This window comes from Thermobia domestica, chromosome 16 (assembly GCF_964235325.1).
Source record: "Thermobia domestica chromosome 16, izTheDome1.hap1.1, whole genome shotgun sequence".
Classification (NCBI taxonomy): Eukaryota; Metazoa; Arthropoda; class Insecta; order Zygentoma; family Lepismatidae; genus Thermobia; species Thermobia domestica.
The window spans coordinates 155,676,642-155,704,565 of NC_137469.1; the positions used below are offsets into that span (position 1 = coordinate 155,676,642).

Sequence of the window (27,924 nt, forward strand, 5' to 3'; positions counted from 1 at the left end):
CTGTGGCGACGGAGATTAGCAAATTCACACGTTTGTAAGTTCCAGCAACTGCATTATTCGACAACTTCTTTCGTATAACGTTCCTTCTGTTTTCGCATCAAATCATACTTAGCCATACAGATATGCGTTACTATTCAAATAAAATTTCACCTTTTTTTAGTCACTACAGCGTCATCCTTACAAACAAATGTTTCAACCATACCATACCTATTTGTAAGGTAGCCTTAATTTGCGAATTAAAGTAGAGTTCTCATTTGAACTTTCACTGTTACTTTCCACCCCGCTCACATACAGAGCACAGGAAAATATTATTTTGCAGGACTTGGATATCTCTCTATACATTATGGCAATTTTACTCTAACATTTTTATCTCTGTTGTATCATTCTCGAGCCTTGGAACGCCTCCGTGGTTTTCCTATTTAATTTTCGTTATTTTCATTTATCTCTACCCGTATTCATACTATGGGCACTAGACGTTTTCTTAGACACATTCACCATGTCTTGGCGATCATTTTGAAAACGGTGTCTAATGTCGAAAATATTCTTACAGAAGCTGTTTGATATTCATTTGTCTATGTAACATGATGTTACTCGCTTCAAGTTGCTATTTGAAAATTTCAAGTTGGCCCCGTATACCTTTCAGTGGAGTCACCCCGACAACACCTCTCGATGTGCCTTACGTCAGTTAGCTACTCCAGTTTTTCTTCTGTTGATTTATCTCCAATCGCTTTCATACTACGGATACTAAACCTTTTCTCTGACACTGATACTATGTTTCGGCGGCCTTTTGAGAACACTGTCATTTCACCTCAATCGCTTTCTTCTGCAAGATGTTTGATTTTGCAAGATTTATCGAACGAGGTACCACTCGACTCATGTTACTATTTGAAATCTTAAAGTTAGCCCCCAAGACTCCTTCAGGGAGGCCACTGGGATCACAGGGACCACACCATTCGTTATGCCGTATGATATTTACGTATTTCAATTTTGTTCCATTCATTTACCTCCCATGGTTTTCATACTACGGCTACTGGAGTTTCCGAACTATATCATGGCGGCCATTTTGAAACTGGTGCTCCATATGAAACAAATTTTGATACAGCGTTACTTAGTTTTCCAAGACTTTTCGAACGAGGTATTACTCGACCCATGTTCCCATTTGACATTTCAAAGTTACTCCCCGTTACCCCCATTTCCGGGGGGTGAGGAGGGGTACTTTTGGCGGAAATGGTTTTCCCCCTTAGCAATATATAACGTTTACTTCAAACATTTCTTCTATGTTTTATCATTTTTCAGATATTTCCGTGGATTAATTAAAATGGCCCACCCTGTATATATATATATATATATATATATATATATATATATATATATATATATATATATATATATATATATATATATATATCCATCCTTACTCTTTTGCGTATACTCACATACAATTATTTATAATAAGAATTTCCTAACATTTACGCACGGTATTGTCAGAGGTGCTGGGTGAGAAGCGTGGAATCAACCTGCATTTGTGTGAAAATGGGTGTGGGTATCTTTCTATTCCACGGTAAGTCTTGAAAACTCTGTCTGATCTTAATGAAACTTGGCTATCCTTCAACCTTAGGAAATAACCTTATTGATTGGTTGAGAGACTAAGGGAGTAGAAAAAAATAATTAAATGAACGCTTTCAGTTTAACGTCCCACGACTACAGACGGATGTTTAAGGCAATGAATGATAATGGAAGAATTGGTGGAATGAGAATGTGGGGGAAATGAGAGTATCTCGAGAAAATTCACGGAGATGACGTTGTCCACCATAAACTTACTTGGCCGGGGATCGAACTTGGAGCCCCACGCATCAGAAGTAAGCACTCTACCACTGAGCCACGGAGTCCCTTTGTTAACCCATTATCAGCCATTGTCCCTTTTTTGGGACGGGGTTTTTGATTATTTTTGAAAGTGTTTGCAAAGATATTCTTTCAATATTTCACTTCCTTTCATTTGTTTAGAGTCTCTTCTGCATGATACAGAAGTTACTTGCAAACTTTTAATAATACGATGGCCAAGAGACGGCACGACGTAATTTCGAATTTGCATTTTTTCAGCTGTGCAAACTTTTTTCCGTTTTAGCGTAATATTTGTACCGCATATTCAATAAAATAAAGTTTGTTCTGTGACAACATGAATCTCAAAGTAATATGATCGTCTGCTATGCAACATGAATGCATTTAGTAAATTTCTCATATATTTATTTCAAGCGTCCCAAAATTGGGACATTGGCTGGTTACGTTAGTATTATTTCTTATGTGAGTTATAATTCAGTTTTGTGTCGAATAGTGGTAGTTCTGAAAATATAATTAGGTGTTGTGGTAAGTAACAAAGATTGCATTTCGTAGAACACTATGACATTGTATCAACCTGCCCTCACATTGATTAAATAGTGAATTTATTAGAAAAGTTCGATAGTGATGAGATCAACCCCGAAGATGTGGAAGTCGCAATTATACCTCCAGATGAACTTACCGACGAGGAAGATATACCAGAGAACTCTTTCTGGAAAGTGCTGTTAGTGATGTAGCTGGTATCTTGGAATTGATCGACAACTCCGGCAGAATTGAGAACGGAACGAGCACATCAATTCCAAAGAGAAGGAAAACACCAGAGGTAAGTGTTGATGTTGCGCCGTCTACGTCAAGTGTATCTGAAGCTGAAAATAAAACAGGCGGGAGGAGATTTCGTACCTCGAAGTGATATAAGTGTGATCCAAAATATAGTGAATCAACGCAAACTCAAGAAATAAATTTAGATAATGTAGTGTCGTCAGTTCGGCGTTATTCTCAGAAGCAAAAAAGGGAAATATATATATCCCAATGCCACATCTTGTCAAAGAGTGCAATGCGCATATGGGAGGAGTGGACCTCCTAGATAAACAGGTAGCATTATACAGGGTAAGAATCAGATCAAAGAATTGGTGGTGGCCTTTGTTTACACAAATGTTAGATGTCGCAGTTGTCAATACTTGGAGGATCTACCAGATTGTCAATGCGAACGAGAACATGTCCCTGCTCGATGTTCGGAGGCAGATTGTTCTATTCTATCTTTCTAATGGAAACCGTTTTGCGACAAGAAGAGGGCCTTAGGCAAGCAGTGTTAGGTGGCAGAGTGAGTGTTGACGTGCGTAGAGACTCAGGATATCATTTCATAATAGTAACCAAAACGCAGAAAAGATATGCATTTTGCAAGAAGACAATAAAGATTTGTGAAAGATGTAACGTAGGACTGCATGACAAATGCTTTGACTCATTTCGCACATAAATTGTAGTGAAACATTGTTGCTCATGTGAATTAGTGAAGTAAGTAGTTTTTATAATTTATGAAATTGGTTTTCGTGCAATCCATATAATTTGCAAAATATACAGATGATCTAACAAATGCATAAAAGATAAGTGCAATATAATTGTACAAACTGCTGTAGGATAACAGTAAAGTAATTTAGATTTACATGTATGTAAAAAAAAATCAAGTGTGCAAATGTGTATTCATTTGGAACAATTTGATAAATTTCCCAATTTCAAAGACGTTTGTGAATTGCAAATATAAAATGCTTACGTATTCTGCCATTGTCCCAAAAATGGGACGGGTTGTATTTCCTGAAGTATATCGGCTAACTCTATTTTAACACTAATGTTGCGTTTTTATATCTCAAACTGTTATGAATAAACACATTTTAAGCAATTAACAACGATACAAGAGTTTTGGCGGGTAATGGGTTAAGGGAGTAGAGTAAACCCGACGTTGGCGTACATAGGCCTATATATGTTCTTTAGTGCTTAAGAAGCATTCCCACTGCTGGACATTGAAGTCAGTCAAAGAGGGTCAGAAAGGCTTCAAGTTGCCTTATTTACTCAAAATGTTAAGAAAACAAGTTTACACATATCTTTCGTGTATACTATACAATTCGGACACAAGATGTATATTTCCTTTGAAGATTTCTAATCCTCCAATTGCTTGAGATTGCAATCTTTATGAATGAAACGTGAATTTACCCCTCCCTCATATATTTAAAAAATGTTCCACAAAAAGTTTCATTAAAAAGATCGATTTTCATGCAATATGGGACATATCTTCTTCGAAGTTCTCTGACATTTGTCACTGTTTTGTTTTAATATCCGCAAGCATGAGGGGGTAAATTTACTTCATGATTAAATTCTAAAAACTATGTTTAATGATAAGTTTCGTAAAAGATATTAGGCCGTATGCAGAGTCGTTCTGACGCGTGATTAGTGCCATACTAAAGAGTTCGACTAACATGTTTCCTGCAGCAGTCAGGTCTTTAGTATGACCCTAATCATACGCAAAACGACTCTGCATAACACTCATCAGATTTAGGTGCAATACGTCACACATTTCTCTGAGCCACAGCAATCTCCCCAATTCCTTGAGATTGAAATCTTCAATGAAAGAATTTACCCCATTCTTATATATTACATAAGTTAATAGTGAAAGTTACATGGCTACGTAATTCGTGTGGGCAATTTATTTTTGTTACCAAAACATGTATTTGCCACCTACCGTCTAAGTCGTAAACTTTGAAGAGGAACTTGATCTTGTCATCCGGAGACTGGCCAGCGAACTGGTGCATTGCATCAATGAACTCCTGGAGCGAAATAGAACCAGAGTTGTCCTTGTCAAAGATCTGGAACACCCGCTCCGTGAAGAACGGCTGGAATAAAAGAAAGAACCAAAGGTCAGGACTTTTGTGGTTACTTCTAGCCCAAAGTACTTCAATTTAGACGTGACAATTTTATATTATATTATATTATATTATATATATATATATATATATATATATATATATATATATATATATTTATATATGTGTGTGTGTGTGTATTCATTTATTTATTACAACTCAGATAAGGTGTCTTCCGCTTTCGGCTGTTTAAGTTACGAAACAAAGACACTGTCTGTAATGGATGTCAAATAGAAACATAAAATGTAAAGAGTGAGCAGATATACTGTGTATGTTGTCCTTGAGTAAAGATCATCGGATAACATCGGCGTAGGCAGAGGAGTTGACTCGGCTCAAGTCATCTCCTCCCCGTTCTTAGTGCAATGATATTGAAAATGTATTGTGCTTACATGCAGTACATTTCACTTGGGATACCATTGTTACGACGTTCTTTTTACAATTTAGTACCAAGAAAGTATTGCACAGCACTATTGAAAAATACTTTTCAGAGGCTCTATATTTAACGCTACACAAACTTCAGCAAATTAGTTATGCACTGTATTCTTCATCCTTTCGAGCTCTTCCTCTGTAGCATGAGTATCGAAATTTATCAACTGTAGTGATGAAAAGAAAGCATTAAAAAAAGAAAAGTTTAAACTAAAACAAGCCCAGATGAACCGAATTCAGAAACTTTCCGCTTGGAAAAGTGTGGAACAGCCTCTGTTCGCGAGACAGCCAAATACAGCGATCTTTATTCTCTGGATGAAGGGTTACCTGCCCACTAAATTTGGTTTTGATCCGATCAGTAGTTACTGAGAAATAATAGCGATCTTTATTTCTTAGAGAACGGCCACTTGCCCGCCAAATTTGCTTGAGATCCGGCCAGCAGTTGCAGGGAAATAAAGTACCATATATAAGCCGAAGAGAGACTGTCCGAATTTTTATTCCTCGACAATGGGCTACTTGTCTACCAAATTTGATTCAGATCAGGCCAGTAGTTACCGAGAAATAATGTGACACGTACACACACACACATACATACACATATACATACACCTGGAGTAAAATTATAAGCTCCCGTATGCATACACTGGGAGCTAAAAATATATTTCTGAATTCCTTTAACTGAATTGTTAAAGCACGTGGTTTCGGTATCCAGGATCCCTTACTCCTTGGAGCACTAAAATTACCAAGGAGAATGTTAATTCAGCATCATGGGGCAATTAGGAAGCTATCTGAATTAATAGGTATCAACTCCCACGCGATTGGTTCAAGGCTATACATGGCGGTGGTGCCCAAAAATACGGTATGTATAAATAAAATACTGTTGGAAAACGACAATTTTGGTTTATCTGAGTGGTTTGTGGCGCTGTTTGCATCTTCTACCAATGACATTCAAAATATTGGAATTTTCTGGAGATGTACATGCTATCCCCCTATCAATGTACGAAATTTCTATGTCTAGCTTGTCGGAAAATAGCAAACATTTATCTCAGTTTGAGTCAGCCACAAAAATCGCAGTTTGTGTGGGAGTCCTATCTCAACTCTCCATGATTCCCAACACTTAAAATGTGACACTTTTCTACATGTCATTACTGGTAACTGTGCGTAATTTAGTGTTTCTGACATTATTAGTTATTCAGTAGTGATGTCTTGAAAATTACCATTTTGGTCTATGTGGTCGTTTGTGTAAAATCAGCTTGCAGCTCGACCAGAACTTGGCTTGGTTTTCGACTTTCGAATGATCCTGGCGTATAAAAGTGCATTCACCAATGAGATTTTGTGTAGCCGCGACTGGATGTTGAATCCATTCTCGACGACAATTTTAACATTGTAATTTACATCACAAGAACTACATTTTCTTTGAGGGGATCCTAAAGTATACCTTGGACACCAGAGTGTGTTAGTTTGGCCTTGTACGAGGTCAGTGATTGGTTTCCCCACTTTACATTTCTGACTTTTTCAGGACAGTATGTGTAATGACTTCTGTATAATGTTTTCTTTATATTATGGGCAAGACATGCTATTTCAGATCTGAATTCAGAAGCCATATTAGAGAGTTCGGTGACTATTTTTGCGGAGATCTACTTTATGGAAATGTATATCCCCTGACTTCTTTATAATGTTTTCTTTACATTATGGGCAAGACAAGAGATTTCAGATCTGAATTCAGAAGCCATATCAGAGAGTTCGGTGACTATTTATTTTTGCGGAGATCTATTTTATGGAAATGTATATCCCTAAACTAAAATATTTGGCTGCTAATGCAATCTGGCACCCAAGATTTTTCGAACGCTGTATACATTATGTACTTGTGTGTGTGAGCCCCTTTTTGATGAGTTTCTGGTACCTGGACAAAAAGACTGTTCTGACTACCTTAACTAACTGGACGGTGACCGCCAATGTAATTGATATTCCCATGCCTACGTGAACACACGAATAATAAACGATCGCTTGTTGTAAACAGGCCTACGTTTGCGTGTCTATCGCTACAATCATTTCTGCCATTCACTCATCGCCGAGAATGGCTTCGAAGGTATAGGCAAATACTGCAGCGGCTAGGTGACTGGAGGGCGATGGCATTCTGGAAGAGATTTATCGGGTACAGTTACAGCGTGTGTCCGTGTCTGTAGACATGGAGGTGAAAGGTAAAACCCATCTGTGCTCTCACTGGCCATACTGGGGCCCGCATTTAGTATTCTAATATGGGAAGAATAAACTACACATTCTACTCGCCTCAGAACTGGTGATAGAGTATCATACATTCGTGACGTAGTCACTTCTATGATCCGATCTAAACCGGACACTTTACGAGACTCCACGTTCCAGCAGAACAATGCGTATCCCTGTAACACTAGGGCACCGTTCTCTATTCGATATACGCTCTCTATCTTGGCTTAGGAAGGTCCGGAGCAAAGTAGTATCTGACGTTATGAGTGACGTTAAGTACGGTTTCCTAAAGGCAAACAAACAAATGCAGATAAACCAACTATTAAGCGTTAGTCGCCTTAGTCAACTTGCAGTTCTCGTTTGTGTCAGTAGGCAAGTATGATAGTCAGCATAGTTTATTGGGGTATATGTTTGGAAATTCAGTGTGTAATACAATCCTAGAAAAAACGTTTGAGGTTTGACTAAATGTGAATGTTCGAAGAAGAGCAGTCAAGTGCAGGTACCTTGAAGATTACTGCGTATAAGGAAAAATATATTCTGACACTTTAAACTGGATATCAACGAGAGTGCACTGAACGTAGAATAGTAGACCTACCTAATAGTTTGCCCAATCAAGTGATAGTGGGTTATGTACACCGGCGCAAATCTGTCTTCAACATTCGGGTGGACGAGTAAGACTGTTCTCATAACTTCTTTAAAGCGATGTTCAAAATATTTATGAAGTTGAAAAACAATGCTTTCGAGGATCAGGGAAGCGGGCAGATTTTAGGCTTATCTGGGAGGACATGAATTTCATCTCACTTTTCTTTATGGTAATAGGACACAAATCATCACATTTCTCCCCAAAAAGCACATTTCAAATCAAATTATTGGGGGGACAGTTCCCCCCACAACCAAGATTGGAGAAGACAAGTCGCTCTCATCCCCCGGGATTGGCGTCAGTGGTTATGTATAATCAGTGATATAACTAAGGGGGGGCTAACGAGGCTTGTGCCCAGGGCGCAGGATTTGGGGGGGGGACTGGGCAAATATTTATTTTCACTATAAGGCAAGGAAAGGAGTTTAGCAAACTAAAGATTATTTAAAAAAATATTTCAGAAACTTAATAGGACAACAACGACTCGCCAATCTTAGGATCATATCTATAGAGCAGAAGTTAGATTCAAAGCTATCTTTTGAGGACATTGTAAAAACCTTTGCAGCCAAAATAGCCCGCAAAGTTAAAAGCTTTTTGTGTTTTCATTAAACTTACATCGACTTAAAAGATTTGGAAAATGTCCGAGTATAATACTCGAGACAACAGCTTGACTGTTTGTCATAAACATTTTATTCTAAAGCAACAGACTGTTGATTCATTCTACACATATGCACATCCCGATATAATTCCAAAAACATTGTGATTTGCAGTTATTATGATAAGACTATAATAATATGTCAAGCATGCTACTCTCAGATTATTTGGCAATCAAATACTAATTAGTTTGGTGTTCTATCTTGTACTAAAAATTAAATTATGTACTGCAATTTTGAAATCAAGCTTTACCACTAAAGAAAAAGTGGAATAGGACAATTACTGTGTGTTGCCAATATCAGGTGTAGTCGGGAAGCATTTTGGTTTGGTCGGTCAGGGTGGGAGGCTATAAGGCGAGTTGTTGCCCCAGACAACAACTAGCTAAGTTGCGTCGCTGTGTATAATGCACTACATTGTTCATGAGAGGTGATATTTAAAGTTTCTTTTTACAACTTACGGATAGTAATGTTCCACGTGGTATTGTGTACAAACAACTCTTCACGCATATGTTTATAAACATCACCACATGGTTTTACGAGAGGATACTACAAACCACGTGGATCCTCTACGACCTGCAGACGACAGACTTCTGGCTCCTTCGAAGAAGCAGATGACGACAACGAAGCAGCAGCGCCACCGCCGTCCGAGAACCCCTATAAATTTGATGACCGACAGCAGGTCTGTACCAGTTCTCTGGTGTCCCTCCTACTGTTTGCTTCGGAACATTAGGAGTAATCTAACCCCAAGCCTCTAGTCTGTGTCGGGATCAGCGTTACCAACATGTACGATAATTATCGAATCATACGATAATTTTAATCCATGTACGATAGCTGCTGTACGATATAGGAAAGTATACGATAATTTAACAACCCCTGGTAAGAAGCAAAGATAATTCTGGAGGTGTTTGAAATTCGAAAGAAATTTCATTGATTGCGTGAAAAAGAATATGAATTTTACAACATATGAGTGAGATAAAATTACTCAAAACATTACCAAAACAACCAACATCTCGAGAAGATAAATAATGCAAGCAAATTAAGGTTAATTGGGTAATAATTTAAATATTTTTTGTTACACTTAGCTACATTTTACATTTATCGTACTTTAAAATCATAAAACCAATTCACCTGCTAACATATGTACATTATTACTAGGTAATTGGTTAATTGGATCATTGTAATTTAAAATATATTTTGAACACCGATACTATGTGGGAAAACAGTGTAAAATAGGCCCAAAATTGGTACTATAAAATTGATCCAAACTACTACTAGTATTTGTACTGCAAACACTTGATTCCACCTGTCATCAAACCGGGGGCCACGACCACGCACACAAGAAACCGATCAAGAAGGGATAATTACTACCTACTTAATGTAGATAAGTTTTCAGAACTAAGCATATAAAGTGTTGAAGGAAAATTCGATTATTTTTTTTTAAGGACTCGTAAAGGATTAAGCTTCAATCTTGTTTCCTATGTATATTGTTAAATATAGTTTAGCTGTAAAACTTCATATTAATTTTCTCTAATAATAATAATAATAATAATAATAATAATAATAATAATAATAATAATAATAATAATAATAATAATAATAATAATAATAAACCTTGGTATTGGGACCGAAAATAAAATACACGATAATTTTACAATAAAAACGATAATTTTAAGTACTGCGTACGATAACATGTTCTGATCCGGTTGGCAACGCTGGTCGGGACTCTCGGCTTTTCCTTTCTCCTGGCTTAGCCTGCTTCTGGGCTCTGTTGGGAATCCTAACCAACCCACTGCTTGCCACGGAGCATTGGGAACCCTAACGCCACTCTGCCTAGCCTGCTTCGGGGTTTTGTGGGGATCCTGTCTGTGACCTCACAGTCAAAAGACTACCTATATCTAACCTTACAAACTTAGAGAAATTATCTTTGTAGTATTTTTTTTTTTTTGTAAAACACTGTTATAGTGGAATCTTATATTAAAAGCCGGTAGTGGGAGTCGATTCCGGACGCTCTTTTTATTAACGCTTTACCTACAACCTATATGGAACAGAATTTATAATATAAATATATACTTTGTTAATTTTTACCGAGGTAAACATGAATTAATTGATCTAGTCTTAACAAAGACAATGACAAGAAAGCAATTTTCTTTCGAAATCTGAGCAAAATGCGTGTTCCATTTATAAACGGCGAACATCTCACAAGTAAACCTTACGTTTGGGTGAATCGAGTTGCTGACTGCGACACATATGAGAAAGTAGTACTAAATGTGATCAGTATTTCAGTGAAGTTGTAGGTGCGAAGCTCCAGGGGTTTAGGAGATACAGCTACCAGAACATCACATGGAAGTACAGAATAGTCTACATACAGTTGGAGGTAAAAGCCCTGTAGGACATCTTGTAACGACAAAAGGTGAATAACAAATATATGGGTACATATTAGGACTAGGGGGAAGTCATATAGTGAGGATATACCTGACAGCGGTCATCTTGAAATCCGCCATTTTGAATTAAGGTTAAGTTTTTAAAATAGGAATATGGTCATGTGATACATGATTTAAGGCGCAAATTTAATCAGAAGAACAATGGTGACGCTAATTTTGATTTATGCGCAATTGGTAAAAAGTTACAGGGAAATTAAATATTGTTGCAGCATATGTATTACTCCTTTACCCCACCTTGTAAATTTTGTGTTAATGATAATAATTAAATAAAGAGCAGGTGGATAAATATTAGGTCTATGGTAAGAGTTGCCTTGATGGCGGCTATGTTCAAATCCGCCATTTTGAATCAGACAAAAGTTTTAAACAAAACGCATAACATTGACACCTTATTAATAGCAAATTTTACCATAAATCCAACGGTATAACGCCACCATTGTATTTCTGATTAACTTCTAGCCCGAAGTCATCTATTGCATTACTCTATTCCCATTTAATTTTGTGCTGGTTAATGATAATGCAAAAATGGTTATACCGTTGGATTTATGGTAAAATTTGCTATTAATAAGGTGTCACTGTTATGCGTTTTGTTTAAAACTTTTGTCTGATTCAAAATGGCGGATTTGAACATGGCCGCCATCAAGGCAACTCTTACCATAGACCTAATATTTATCCACCTGCTTTTTATTTAATTATTATCATTAACACAAAATTTACAAGGTGAGGTAAAGGAGTAATACATATGCTGCAACAATATTTAATTTCCCTGTAACTTTTTACCAATTGCGCATAAATCAAAATTAACGTCACCATTGTTCTTCTGATTAAATTTGCGCCTTAAATCATGTATCACATGACCATATTCCTATTTTAAAAACTTAACCTTAATTCAAAATGGCGGATTTCAAGATGACCGCTGTCAGGTATATCCTCACTATATGACTTCCCCCTAGTCCTAGTATGTACCCATATATTTTTTATTCATCTTTTGTCGTTACAAGAGGTCTTACAGGGCTTTTACCTCCAACTGTATGAAGACTATTCTGTACTTCCATGTGATGTTCTGGTAGCTGTATCTCCTAAACCCCTGGAGCTTCGCACCTACAACTTCACTGAAATACTGACCACATTTAGTACTACTTTCTCATATGTGTCTCAGGCAGCAACTCGATTCACCCAAACGTAAGGTTTACTTGTCAGAACATCACGCTAACCCGTAATAATAAGCAATCACGCTAATACATGTGCGCTATCGGTTGCCTGGTTGGCGCTGATAGATTCCGCTAGGGTATGAGCAATTTCTCGACTTAAAACTATTGAAACGATTCAATTACAACTTAAACTGCATTTCATTTCATTTTAATTATTTCAAAATGGAAAGTGATGGTGCTTGAACATAAAAATGCTTTGATGTTTATTATTAGACCAAGGGCCGAAACAATACTTAGATTTATCACGTGATATTTATAATAAACCAAACTGACTACACAAATACATTTATTAAATATAAACAATTAGAGCTTTCAAACACGAATGTGAGCTTACAGAAGGCAGTAAACAAACCATAGATGAAGTATCAGAAACCGTTTCAATATATGAATATGTCGCTTACTTGTAATGTTGTTTACTGTGTTATCATTCTTCAATACTTTTCATTAGAAGTCTTTTGCGTCCAATTTCACATTTTTTTTTTTTTTTTAGTTCGAAGTGTTAAGATGTATTAGTACAAGGGGGAATCCGTAAATAAATTTCCTCAAGCGGTTGTAGACAGAGGTATGGGATGCAAGAGCAAGTGATATTAAAGATCAGACGTACACTCATGTTTAAAATGATTGTCGCATATCTATAACTGTCTTCTTGTAAGAATATAATTTGATAATGATTTTGCAGGGTACTTTTAATACTGATACTATGCGTACAATCGGGAAATGTATATTTGTGGTAAATTTCAAAGGAAAAGAATTATAAATACGAAAATTAAAATGAGTAAAACAAAATGTTGCTAAATGGACAAGGAAGTTTTATTTTCGTTTTATTGTTCTTATTTACTGCTCTTTTGACATGAAATTTGCTACATACATGTCTTTGCCGATTATAAAGATACTAACATTGTAAGAAATACCGGGCGAATTCGTTATCAAATTATATTCCTACAACAACATATTTATAAACATGCGACAATAATTTTGGACATGAGTGTACCTTTATTTTTCCACATAAGTACCACGTATATTTAGACATTTGTTATACTGGTCTATAAGCTTCGAAAATCCTTCCAGAAAAAAATCAGTGCTCTACATACGGAAGAAGTGTCGAACAGCTGTAACTTCAGCATTACTTCCAAAACGCCTGCCGCTGAGAGTCTTCCTCAAAGCCGGAAACAGATGGAAGTCACTTGGTGCAAGGTCACAACTGAACGGCGGATGGGTAAGAGTTGCAATATGGTTTTGCATTGCCGTCGCTGAGTGTGGTCTTGCATTGTCATCCAATAGAATATCAATGTGAGAAGGGCAGACCGCTTGTTCCGAATCACCTACCTCAATTTCGATAGTGTGTGACAGTACAGCGCAGCAGTGATGGTTCCGATCTCCAAAAAGTCCAGCAATAACACCCCTTGGACATTTCTTAGCTACCAGGCTCAGACTGAGACTCGTCTCCGCTTTGCGCAGGTGATGCGACGGCACCATCTGCAGGATCCCGGGCGAACAATACCGACTTGTGTCTGGGTGTGTTGCGCGTGAAACCGCTGTCTTGTTTTCCCATTGTTGTTCGCTTTCTTGGGGAAACGAGAGCGGAAACTTATTTTCGGACTCCCCCTCGTATTGCGCCGTTCACTCAGCGTCGTGACGACAATTGGTGGAACACTGAATGAAGGAAGTAGAGGTCGACCGCCAAGAAAACCAGCAGCAACAGTGATGCAACTCACAATATGATAACCACAATGTGATTCCCCACTTAATATTGCTGGTTGGTCGGTTTAAGCCCTTCGGAGCTCCTAACAGGAAGTTTTAGTTATATCAAAGGAATTGAGAATTGAGTATATGTTTAGGTTAATCTTTTTTATGTAGAAAGATGGATACGTTCATCTACCGACAATACATCGCACTTCTTGTAAAGTGATATATATATATATATACTTAAGATCAATTTAAAAGATAAAAGAAGTAAGTTCATTTGCTGTTTATTCGTTCATGAAATATGAATATTAGGTTTTGAAGAAAATCACGCGAAACAAATAAAGGTAAGTCCCTCTCTATTTGAAAGAACCGGTGAGGTCGATCGTGACTTCCAGGAGCTTTCTTAGCTGGTCTTTTCTCCAGGCGTTTCCTCACGTTTTTCACCTCCTAAGACGCCACGCCATGGAGAAGTTTCCGATATTCTGAAGATTACATTTTATCCAATAACGAATTAAAGAAAATTGTCCAAATACTGTATTCTAACAGACAGAGAAAAAGCACATAGAAAGTGAGCTACTTTATCATGAGTAGAGCTAGGAATTTTAGGAATAACATTTTGGAAAAAGAAATACAGATTTCAACTGTAAATATTCACACAACAGTACCAAAACTAATTACATCATACTCATGACTCAAAAGTCATTTTATGTACAAAAAGTCTGCCTAAACCAAATCCCAAACACAGTTCTACTACAGTTACAAGTCCAAGAAACTGTTCAAAACATAGGCCTATTACATTTAATATTTCAACATTTTATCTCAGTGAGGCTGTATCTCCCGTCACTAAGTATGTGAAGGCGCGGGGAACCCGTGTTCGATTCCCAGGGGAAACTCATGCTTTACATATCCCATATTAAGCTGTAGGTCCGCGTTCCATGAGCTTCGGTGCTAAACGGAACGCTAAACTCCACATAACCCAACCAATCATCACCAATTCATCCGATCACTAAATAAATATTTGTATTTACAAAAGCGGTCAACAAAAGTGATTGGTGATAGCCTGAGCGATCAGTTCGATGTTGTCACCTCCTTTACTTTCTATTCAATAGCTTCCGCTCACTAGGACTGCACTGAAGCGAAAACTTATATCGGGTACGCTCTGTGTTCATTCTTTAATTATAGGAACAAACTGCTGTAAAGAAGCCAAAAAGTTTTAAGAAGTGCAAAAACATTACGATTCTGAGAAAAGATGCAATAAAGTCCAGCGAAAACCAAGACAGGAGTATTTATGTAATGTTTTCTTTGTAAGATAAGTTAATTTTAGTGTTTTAATAGAGAAAAAACTACAGCACCTAAAATTCCCAGTTTAATCCTGAGTTTTAGTTCACGGAGAAAAGCAACAAAAGTTTTTGTTATGCTATGTTATGAAAAAATTAAATTATATGTCTTAAGAAACTCACTTCCGCACAATGGAATAGAAACTCTTCGTTATTACACGTCCTCGTATACAAAATCATTTCCGAAAACTCTGTTTTCAAAAACTAAATCATTTTGTGAGGTAGTGGGAGGCTTACTAAGTATACCTTACATTTAGGGTATATATACATACCAACAGTGTACAAATTGAATGTTTTTTTCCAGGGAAATGTATTTTACGTATATACGCAGCTACGCATCTCTCTATATACATCTGTGTCTACCTTTCTATCTAGGGGGCATCACCAGATCAACAGTGTTGCCAACCTCAACGTAAAAATTTTCTTTCAAATGGCACTACGGCCGATTATTACATATTTCGAATTACCCGATCATCTTCATTAGCTTGGGAAACAGTATGGGTCCCACATAAGTTGACTGAAGGCAGAACGTGGCACAAGCAATCGCCTGTGTTTCTTTGTTGTCACGTCAGGGCAAGGATCTGTTTCTAAACCAATTGCTCACGTGGGATGAGAGCTGGTGTCATTTAGGATACTCCATGGCGTCATCATCATTCGTTGGAATTAATCATCATCATTCGTTGGTGTCATCATCATTCGTTGAAACCACTCTCAAACAACAGAAACCAGCACTGTATCAACAAAAGGTTATGTTCTATGTTTATTGGTCTACTCTGGATACCGTGCATTATAAATTAGGCCGCGCCTTCATTGCTTCCGAATGCGAATGCGAATTTCCCAGTACGTGTAAATAAATTGGAGTGCCTCGACTAGTTCCGACCTGCGAATTGCGAAAACCGACGAAAAGATGCGAATGCGGACGATCTCAACATGCTGGGATTGTTCGTTCGAATTCCTGCAAATGGAGAGTCATCTGCAGAGGAATTGAGCGCTATGTGAAAGAAGAACGTTTGTTTTGCGTGAAAGCAGACGACGTTGCGAGGTGCGGAGATAATAAATAAATAAATAAATAAATAAATAAATAAAAATATGGAAATAGATGTTGATGTTAATAAATTGTATTTTTGATAAAGTTTTATCACTTCAAATAAAGGGGAAGAAGATAGTTTGCCGCACTAACTGTATACGAATGACTGTATTAGGTAAGTTTTCTTCCTTTTAGATCGAAGCAATAAAACACTATATGTTTTACCGACGTGGCTTCCCTCACGAGCCGCTCTGATTACATCATATATTCATGTATACTTACAAATCGATTGAATGAATAATCTGTAGTTGGCAATTTATGAACATTTAAATATCGCTGCAATTTATAACACTACATAATTTGATTTAAACTGTGTTTCCAAATACGAATTTGAGTATACTAGCATACTAATATATATATATATATATATATATATATATATATATATATATATATATATATATACTAGCATATCGTCCCTTTGTTTGCAAAGTGTCGCATCTCAATTTTTCTCGTTTTTCAGGAAAGCGATTTGAAATTTTGCACCTATTTCACTTTCCTCTTACGCTCGTGTTTACCAACAAATATTTACCAATTTTTGACACAATGTAGGCAAAAGTATATTCGTTAATACCACATGTTCACATTACATAATATTCTTATATTTAGCCATAAAATTTATGTTATTTGAGATACGTCACTTTGCAAAAAAAAAAAAAAAAAGTTTGTTTTATGAATGAGACGTCACTGTGCATAGTTCTTAGGATATAGGAATAATGCAAATTGAAGTGGGAAAACTGTAAAATTGTCCATTTGTGTACATCTAAGTTGATGTGTTCATCTTTGATATGGATACGTTACAAAAGATATAAACAAACGATAGAACCAAAAATCTTGTTTCTTTCATTAATTAATTAAGCATGTTTATGAAATTAATAGTAAAAGAACAAACTAATAAGGCTTATGACCTTTCAGCTAAAAAGGAAACAATGTGGTATGAAATTAATACAACAAATTACCAACTAAGTAAACATGAAACTGTATCAAAGAAGAATAAAATTCAAGACAGCGTCTAAATAATAAAATTTAAAATAAGCTATCTCAACTAAACTAGAGTATAACTTAAATGAGTACAGTTAGTAGCACTTCCATACAATACTAAAAATTGCTGAACCATATCCATAAAGTAATTCGCAAAAAACAGTCCTGAACTTAACAAAATTACAGAAAGAAAGAAACTGTCCTAATGGTCGAGGTGCAAGTAAAATTGCTGGTGCTCAGACATTTATATGACAGGGGTAGGTCGGTTGATCAGAGAAATCATGTCTCCGTATTTGTCTTGGGCGACTTTCAGCTTTCCCAAGTTAAACTTTCCGACCTTAAAATCTTTTACGTTTTTCTTGAGGTGCTTAGCTTGAAGTTCCTTGTAGTCGAATTGTAGATTGCTGGTTTTGTAGAAAATAGTTGTCGGCAGTGATGTAACTAAGGGGGAGGGAAATATAAGGCTTATGACTCGGCCGCCGGATTGGGGGTCCAAAACTGGGCAAATATTTATTTTCACTATAAGGCAAGGGAAGGAAATTTAGCAAACTAAAGATCATTTTAAAAATTCCTCAGAAACTTAACAGGACAACAACGACTCTCCAAACTTAAGATCATATCTATAGAGCGTAAATTAGCTTCAAAGCTCTTTTAAGGACATTGTAAAACCTTCTGTATCCAAAAGAGCCCGTAAAGTTAAATTTTAGTTCCAGCTTTTCGTGTTTTCATTTAACTTACATCGATTTGAGAAATTTGCAAAATGTTCGAGTATAATACTTCAGACAACAAATTGACTGTTTGTCATAATTAAATATTATGTTCTAAATCAACAGACTTGCTGTTTCATTCTAGGCATATGCACATCCGGACATCCGGATATAATTCCTGAAACATTGTGGTTTGTAGTGACTATGATAAGACTAAGAGTGTGTCAAGCATACTACTCTTAGATTATTTGCCAATCAACTACTAATTAGTTTGGTGTTTTATCTTGTACTAAAAATTAAATTATATACTGCAATTTTGAAATCAAGTTTTACCACTTGAAGAAAAAATGGAATGGGAAAATTACTGTGTGATGCCAATATTATGTGCAGTTGAGGAATGTTTTGGTTTGGTCGGTCAGAGGTGAGGGGGGGGGACGCTAAGGCGAGTTGTTCTCCCTGGCGATAATTAGCCTAATTGCGTCGTTGGTTGTCGGTGACCTCTTCAAAACTCTTATTTCCATCATGTTCTTCCAATTTACGTCTTTTGGATTACTTCCCTCTGATTCTTGAATTTGTAGAATTCAAAGTTTTCTGGAGAGCTGCTTGAAGTTGAGGAAGTCACTATGCTGTAGTTCCACTACCTCAGAAGGATGCTTTCTACGAACTAGCTTGATCACAGGCAGTAGCGTACCCAGGAATTTATTTCGGGGGGGGTTCAAACTAAATATGAAGCTATTTTATATTAAAATTGCTAAAATTGCCCCTAAAATTAGGCTAAATTTTTAAAAAGTCGAAATTTCGGGGGGGGGGGTCCGGACCCCCGTGTCCCCCCCTTCCGTACGTCCCTGATCACAGGGACCAATAGTGAAGGCACATAAATATTTCCTGCTTGCTTAAACAACATATTAAAACAAATTACACATTAAAGTGAACACACACACACACACACACAAACAAATAGAAAGTCGTTTGAGATACGACTCTGTGTGAACAATAGAAACTTATTTTACTTTTTCTTGCAAACTGTCATATCTTGAGTTACGGCAGTTCGAGAAAAATTTAATTTTCTATAATTGACATACGACGAACATCAAATTGCTTATTTTACAGTTACATTTAGGAATTTAGATACGGCTATTAGAGAGAATTATAGAGGTCCTGAAGGGGAATTTAGGGCTGGTCTTAACTCAAAAATCGTTTTTTTTTTTTTTTTTTTTTTTTTTTTTTTTTTTTTTTTTTTTTAGATACGACAATTTGCAAACAACGGGACGATATATTACCCGCTTCTCTCGGTTGAAATGAAAATTTAAATGCACAACTCCGTATCTCATGTGTTTAGTACCAGTGAAATATATTGTTTTCATTTTTAATAGCATCGATTTAAACGGCATCGGAAAGATCATTGATCATCTCGGAGACACCGAAAACCGAGGATTCGACACTAATATTGGTCATTTTTGATCATTTTATCATCTCCCCCTCTCCAAAATGCGGGGCTGAATTTGGATTTAAACAGCATCAGAAGTGTCAATGTTGATCTCGGCGACCCCAAGAACTACAGATTCAACACTAATATCGGTCATTTTCGACCATTTATACATATATAGCTTTATATATATATATATATATATATATATATATATATATATATATATATATATATATATATCCCTCCCCTGTTGCGGGCCATTGCATCGGAAGTGTCACCGTTCATCTCAGCGACCCCACAAAATGTGGATTCAGCATAAATATCGGTCATTTTCGATCATTTTTCAAATATCTCTTTCCCCCCTCCCCAAGTTGCGGGATAGAATTTGAATTTAAACGGAATCGAAAGTATCACTGTTCATCTAAGCGACCCAGAAAACTATAAATTCGACACTGATAGTGCGATTTTCGATCATTTTATATCTCTCTTTCTCCCCCTCCGCAAGTGGCGGGGCTGATTTTGGATTTAAACCGAATCGGAAATGTCACTGTTCATCTGAATGATCCCGAAAACTATGGATTAGACACTAATATTGGTCATTTTCGATCATTATTATATATAGCTCCCCCTCTCCCTCCTACGTGCTGCGACACATGGCATCAGAACTGTCACTGTTAATCTCAGCTACTCCTAAAACTATGGATTCGACAGAAATATTAGTCATTTTCATCATTTTTAAATGTTTATCCCCCTCCCCTACGTTGTACCCTCCCGCTCCCAAACTATTAGGGCTGAACTTGAATTGAAACAGCATCAGAAGTGTCACTGTTTCTCTCATCGACTCCGAAAACTATGGATTCAACACTTATATCGGTCATTTTTTATAATTTTAAAATTTCTCTCCCTCTCCCCTCTCCTACGTTGCATTGTCAAAGTGAATAGCCTAGAGTAATCTCTGTCCCTAAACTCATGTATGTTGAAAATTTGATTGAGATCGGTCGGATAGTTCAAGAGTTATTAAGTTACAAAAATAATTACTTTCAATCTTATATAAATTGATTTTTATATATCTCTCCCTTCTTCTTTCCTACGTTGCTCCGTCAAATTTAAATCATAAAAACGATCCCAGGCCTGAACCTCATTTATGTTGAAAAATTTGATCAAGATCGATCGGGCGGTTCAGCAGATTTAGAGTCACAAACATAGTGATTTTCAATATTATATATATATATATATATATATATATATATATATATATATATATATATATATATATATATGCAGTGGTCGAAGTGAGACGGTATGCGGTGGTATGTCATACCGCATACCGTCTCTGGTTTTTCAGTGATCAAGACAATATTTAAATAGCCGGTATGTTGAGTCAAAGTCACAATAAAACATACCGCCTCTGCTTTTTTTCCACTTTGAACACTATATATATATATATATATATATATATATATATATATATATATATATATATATATATATATATATATATATATATATATATATAATTCAGAAGTTCTTCCTCCTCATTTATTGGTAAAAATATGTAATTTATTCACATTCGTCTTCTTCGTGCTCTTAAGACTTTCAAGTTCGAATTTTCAAGCAAAAATATTTCACATTGAAGCTTTGGTAGAGACATTGCAACTTGATTCGCATTCGCAAAACTTCGGATCTAGTAGAGGCACATGAATTCGCAATCGCATTCGGAACAAGGTGACCAGAATTCTTACTTGCAAAAACGGGACGCATACGAATCAGCGACTGGGGGGGGGGGGAGTTAAATATCTGATTTCCAGATTAGCACTGTTTTCAATTTATAAAATACGCAAGTAAGAGTGATAACACAGCGTTTCTAACTTAAGTACTACCCAACAATGCTTTTAACTATTAATAAACTACTTACCTCATTATTGAATATCTGTTATTCTATACTATATCATTAATTTTACTACATCATCTACTTTCTTTGTTTGCACTTAACAATTTGTAGAAATTGGTACAAGACTGATCAAAATTAATCTTACTGGTCGGCACAGCTTCCAAAGTATATGTAAACAGTTGGGTTTTTATCACTTGTCCACAAAGCATTCATGTGCGAGAATACACGTTCAGTTGGAGCATTAGTTCCGGGTAAACAGAGAAGAAATTTCACAAGTTTTAGAAGATTTGAGTACGGTACGTTATAAGAACAGAAATGGGAAAATACTTCTACCCAACAGTTGTCAGGAGATACTTTATTTGAGTTCCACTTAAATGAACCTTATCAATGAGTGTTGGTACGGAAGAGTGTAGAATTTGTATTGACCATTTATATTTTGAATAATAATTACGGGACACCTGGGTCATTTTTCCTTAAAAACGGGACATTTAGGCGTCCCGTTTGAGAATCAGAAAAAAACGGGACAATGATTGAAAAAAGAGACTGTCTCGGCTAAAACGGGACGTCTGGTCACCTTGATTCGGAAGCAATTCGACCTTATTGTTATTTGTCCAGACAACCAATGCAAGTATGTACTTGAAGCAATTGGAACGTGTAACTGAGAAATTCAAAGAAAATAGTGAAGGCAATATTTATGAATATTTCAAGTGTTATTCTGCTTCAGATCAGTGCGAATCACATGTTTCAGAGACCACCTGTGACACTATCCGAGTAAGTTGGAGAACTCCAATGCATTCTCCATATTCTCGAATATTACTCTTGTAGACATCCGTTTGCTCCGTTCCCTAGACGATCACCTGCCGGAACAACGGCTCTGAACACTCGACGTTGTTGAAGCCATCAGTGGACAACTATGAATTGACCACTGTGTGATCCATAATCTGCACGAGCGTTTCCCAGATAGTCAAATTTCATGTTATCAACTTTTTCAAGTCATTATCCGACGATTTTTTTTGGGGGGGGGGGGTCATGCAACTAGAATTTGCATACTTTATTTTTATTTTTTTCGTATTCCGAAGATTAGGTAGAATATACCTAATTATTTCGATTTCGTAGAATGTACCCTTTAATTGAATCGTACACAAAGAAACTTATTTTACCCTGGGGCCTCATTCTACACAGATTTGAGTCCATGAAACCCAAAATTTGAATTTTAATTTGCGATAACCCGCATAGCAATTATAATTACTTTTTGCAAGTTTTGCGTTGCGTTGCGGCCCATTAATTTTGAGAAGACTGATACAGAATGAGGGCTCTGGACTTCATTCTTAACACGATATTTAACAATATGCTTAGTTTTGTTCTCGTTTAATTGTGAACAGAAATCAATAAAACAAAATGTCAAAATGATACGAAGAAAATCTTGGTTTCGCATCTGAAGTTACTAATTTTGAGACATGCACCAGCAAAACTACGCTTTGTTACCTCAATACTTGTCTGAATATCTTTCTGAAACACGGCACTAAGAAAAACAACAAAACAAATTAACATAAAAATTTGAATTTCAAGCAACAAGTATGTTTTTAACTTGTTAAAACAGATGGACCATGAAATACTTCGGAAACTAGTTCCTGTGTGAAAACAGTGATTACGCACTGAATGTAAATGATGCATCCCATTTGCGAGAGATGATAACTTTTTTTTTTTTTTTAAAAAAAAAGAGTCCTGTATAATTTGTGTTAAAATCTACCTATGAAAAGTTTCATTTAGCTTATGATTTGTGAAGGAAAATTACCCAAGACGCTAATAGCACGCATTTCACCGCTAAACTGGGCAAAAAGGCTTGATGTACAGGTCATTAGTAACACATTTAGGTGCAAATTATAGATTTGATCTGGCGTTTAGAATGAAAATCTCCAAAGGCAGCTTCATCTTTGACGTCTAAATTAAGACACTGTATAAAAATGGAGCTATAAATGCTTATTACAGTAGTGTATTTCTACTGTATCATTGTAATTATCATTAGAGCACGAGTTATTCGTACTTACTTTTTCTTTCTTTTCTTTCTTCCAAGGTTCTTCTCGAAAACGTAATAAACGTCTAAAACATGTTTGACTTTAACATGATCTGCTTGCAAATCCCACATTCAACCCGAAAAACTTCAACCATGTTGTACCAACGGAAAACCGAAAAGTACTAGACAAAATTAAAAATTAACATATCTACAGTTGTTATTACATTTTGACAGAAGATACTTCATAGTTTGCATTAGCATTACTCTTATTAAAATTACGATACAGTGAGCAAGTAATAATGCTCAACGATGAAGAGGTCACTTTGGAGTGAAGATTTCTTGTTGAAGCCCAGGCTAAATGACCTCCTGGATAACATCGTCTCGGGAGCTGATTTTGATTCTTACACTTTCTTTATTTCTCCAATTCTTTCATCTTAACTAAGTTGTATACATGATCAACTATAATCAAACACTTAAAACTCCCAAAATCTTAACTACCATTATGTTACGATGTCATATCATATCTTATACAAACCCTACGCTAATTAACGCACAAAACAACCTGTGGAGGAGGGGGAACTCTATAATGTCAACTACTTCTTCTGTAATTATCTCCAGAATATTTGTGACTATTGAAACACTATAAATAAGGAAAATTACACACTGCTACAGATATAAGTGATTCTCCTTTCTACACTTAAATAAAATTCAAGTTACTTTGGTCTAATATTGATTGTGCAAATTACGTTATATATATACGCTGTTAATGAACTATATCGACAAACTGTAAGAGGTGATTCCTCACATCAAAATAAGAGAAAAAGTTCATATGGACCTATGGCGAAAAGTGCATAGTTTCAGAGCTAGGACTGTCCAAAATAGCGAAAAAGCTAAATTTCAGCAGGCCCTATTTCGAATATCAGAAACTATGGATGGTGGTCCTTAATAGCGTAAAGGAAGCCACGCATACGCAATCCAAAAATCCATATTACATCAATTTCCAATTGGTATGCAGGGTATAATTCTCAAATATACTCTCAATAGATTTTTTTAGATATACACTGATTTTAAGGAAGGTTCAAAGTAGACAGGAGGTAAATTTTGACAACAATCGACATCCAGTGCTTTGGAGCAAAGTCGGAAGTGTTATTAACCGATAGCATCATGTTTTTTTTGTGTTCGGAATAACGTGTGATGCGATGTATTTTGTCACGGTATATTTTACGTTTACTTCACTTATAAGCGTGAAAGAAAACATTACAGCATGCTTTTTCCTGAGTACGAGAGACCGTGCTGTTGACGACCTACAACTCTTCTGACATCGCGCCAAAGGATTCCGTTTTCACTGCTGTCAAGGCTTATCGTTTGCCTACTTTGGACTTTCCGAGTCAGAGCATATCTCAAAATTCGGTTGATGGCATGTCTGGAAATTTCACCCTGCACGGAATATTCTGCACACCATTGAACATTAATGAAATATGCATTTTTGGATTGTGTACGTGTGACTTAGTTTACGCTAATAAGGACCACCGCTCCACGATTTCTCGAATTCGAAATAGATCCTCTTGAAATTTGGCTTTTTGCAATTTTGGACAGCCCTAGCTCTGAAACTGTGCACTTTTCGCCACAGGTTCATAGGAACTTTTTGACTTACTTTCATGTGAGGAATCATCTGTTTCAGTTTGTCGGTCTACTTAATTAACACCCTGTATCCTTATACACACTGAGAAAAAATGTAGGTGGCGTACTTAAAAAGATAGATTATATGAGTAATTCCTGTAGTTTTTGGACTTAATGTACAGCAGACGTATAACTGAAAACGCATGTTTTATAATACTTTCTGTATAAGTATTCCATCTATATGTACTTTCCGTATGAAACAATGTAGGTGGTCAGGATTTTACATACAAAGGGACGTATATAACATATAGCTGACGAAGGTAACATAAGTATATGCATGTGATATACGGAAAACTGTTAGGTGTCACACATCTTGCAACGGCATGATGTAACATCTAAGGGCAGTGCCTATGTAGCATACTTATAACGTATGCTCCGTACTGATTTCTATAGTAAGCAAGAGGATACCGTATATTTGTACAATATACCACTGTCCGGAGAACGGATTTTTCTCTGTGTAGATAGATAGATAGATAAACTATCATATTAAATCGAGCATTTGGATCATTTTTACCTTGAAAATTTTACGTCGAAGAGGGAGATTTTAATTACGTTTATTTTGAAGCTAGACATGAAATAATGAAATTTGATTAATGGGACTTTACTACAGATAGATACGGATATATTAATCACCTGCAAAAATTCTACGGCGGATGTAGAATAAAGGAAGGGATTTGTACGTAGTATATTTGTTTGTCTACTTTTAAAGCAAAAACCAAAGCTCCCTCATGGCAAAGCAGTTACCGTACGCGCCTTTGGTGTGGGAGATTTGGATTCGATTCCCAGCGAGAGCTCATGCCGTTCGGCTCCCACGTTAAGCTGTAGGTCCACGTCTCATATAGCCTCGCTGCTGAAAGAAATGCTATATTGAAAATCAAATCAAATTTACGGAAAATTCACTGTGTGGACTGCAAAGGTTTTTAAAAGGGATTTGACAGGTCATCAATTAGAAATTACTTTCCAAATTTACTCAAATATAAGTTCGCTTTATTTTGTTTGTGTTTTTAGATGTAAGGCTAATGCTCTTGAGGAGCGTGTACAATCGCATAATAATGGTTTTGCCAAATGATAGAAATATTCCTACCAGTAGATACCAGTAAATGTTTTTTAAAATTATTTTTCTTAATTCTGTCTTTAATTTAGTATTTTATTTTCACTATAAATATACATAGCCCATGCAATAAAAAATACACAAAGTATTATGCAAACAAGTATCAGTAAACAAAAATTACGGGTAAACAATAACCAAATCCTTTGTTTATTGAGATGAGATTTTATGATTGTTTAACCGTATGATTCACTACCATAAAAATAATAACAATGGTTAGAGAATTTTGACAATGTAGAGTTCTATTGTCGATTGTTTAACTTTTCAGTTCATATCACTGCCAAGCGTAGTATTATTCAGAATTGGTGGAAGTGCTACCGGTAACTTTACCTGGAAGATACTGTACTTCTAACAAGTCACTGATTTCGCAGCCAATGATGATCCGCTGATGTGATAGTTCGTGAATTTTCTGTAATGATCCTCTAGGAGTATCTGCATAATAACCGGATTCAGAAAACCGACACTTTCTTTTTCTTTTTTCTTTTTTTCTTTTTCTTTTTTTTTTTAGCAGACGCTTGTATTCGATTTAGGATTAAGATTTCTGGGCTTTCGGCATCTATGACCATTTATGCCGTCACATATGGGGGGTGACTCCCTCGGCAAGGTGACCAGAATTCTTACTTGCAAAAACGGGACGCATACGAATCAGCGATGGGGGGGGGGTTAAATATCTGATTTCCAGATTGCATTTTGGGACTCAGCAGTGTTTTCAATTTTGCAAAATACACAATTAAGAGTGATAACACAGCGTTTCTAACTTAAGTACTACCCAACAATACTTTTAACTACTAATAAACTACTTACCTCATTACTGAACATCTGTTTGTCTCTACTATATCATTAGTTTCACTACATCATCTATAGCGTAATTTTCACTGGCATTTTTGGGATGAATGGACCTTCTTTAAGAGTTCTTTGTTTATTTGCATTTAACAATTTGTAGAAATTGGTACAAGACTGATCAAAATTAATCTTACTGGTCAGCACAGCTTTCAAAGTATCTGTACACAGTTGGCTTTTTATCACTTGTCCACAAAGCATTCATGTGCGAGAATACACGTTCAGTTGGAGCATTAGTCCCGGGTAAACAGAGAAGGAACTTCACAAGTTTTAAAAGATTTGAGTATGGTACGTTATAAGAACAGAAATGAGAAAATACTTCTATCCAGCAGTTGGCAGGAGATACTTTATTTGAGTTCCACTTAAGTGAACCTTTCCAATGAGTGTTGGTACGGAAGAGTGTAGAGTTTGTATTTTTGAATAATAATTACGGGACACCTGGGTCATTTTTGCTTAAAAACGGGACATTTAGGCGCTCCATTTGTGAATCAGAAAAAAACGGGACAATGATTGAAAAAAGGGACTTTCCCGGCTAAAACGGGACGTCTGGTCACCTTGCTCCCTCGGCGGAGAAAGAGAAGGAAAAATGGACTGAGGAAGAAGTAGCCTAGGACCTATGAGTTAGGTACCACCACGGCATTTGCCTGCTGTGAATGAGGAAAACCTCATTCAAGATGGCTGGCCTGAAAAAGCTTTTTACACTTTTTCGACTGAGTACCACAACCAGGAATCGAACCCGGGTCCGCTTATATTCTAGTAAATGCAGTATATCATATAGAATTGTTGGAAATTCAGCCGCAAAGAAGGCTACATAATTCAAAATGTCAT

At 36.4% G+C, this 27,924-nt stretch overlaps 1 protein-coding gene across 3 annotated transcripts in view; it reads right to left on the minus strand.

The window, feature by feature from the left end:
* Nox (NADPH oxidase) overlaps positions 1-27,924 on the minus strand; it is a 613,528-nt gene that overhangs the window by 105,429 nt on the left and 480,175 nt on the right. For all 3 annotated transcript variants that reach the window (XM_081743205.1, XM_081743206.1, XM_081743208.1), the window contains one exon: positions 4,568-4,718. In XM_081743205.1, the coding sequence (XP_081599331.1) occupies positions 4,568-4,718 (151 nt within the window). The remainder of the gene's footprint in view (positions 1-4,567; positions 4,719-27,924) is intronic.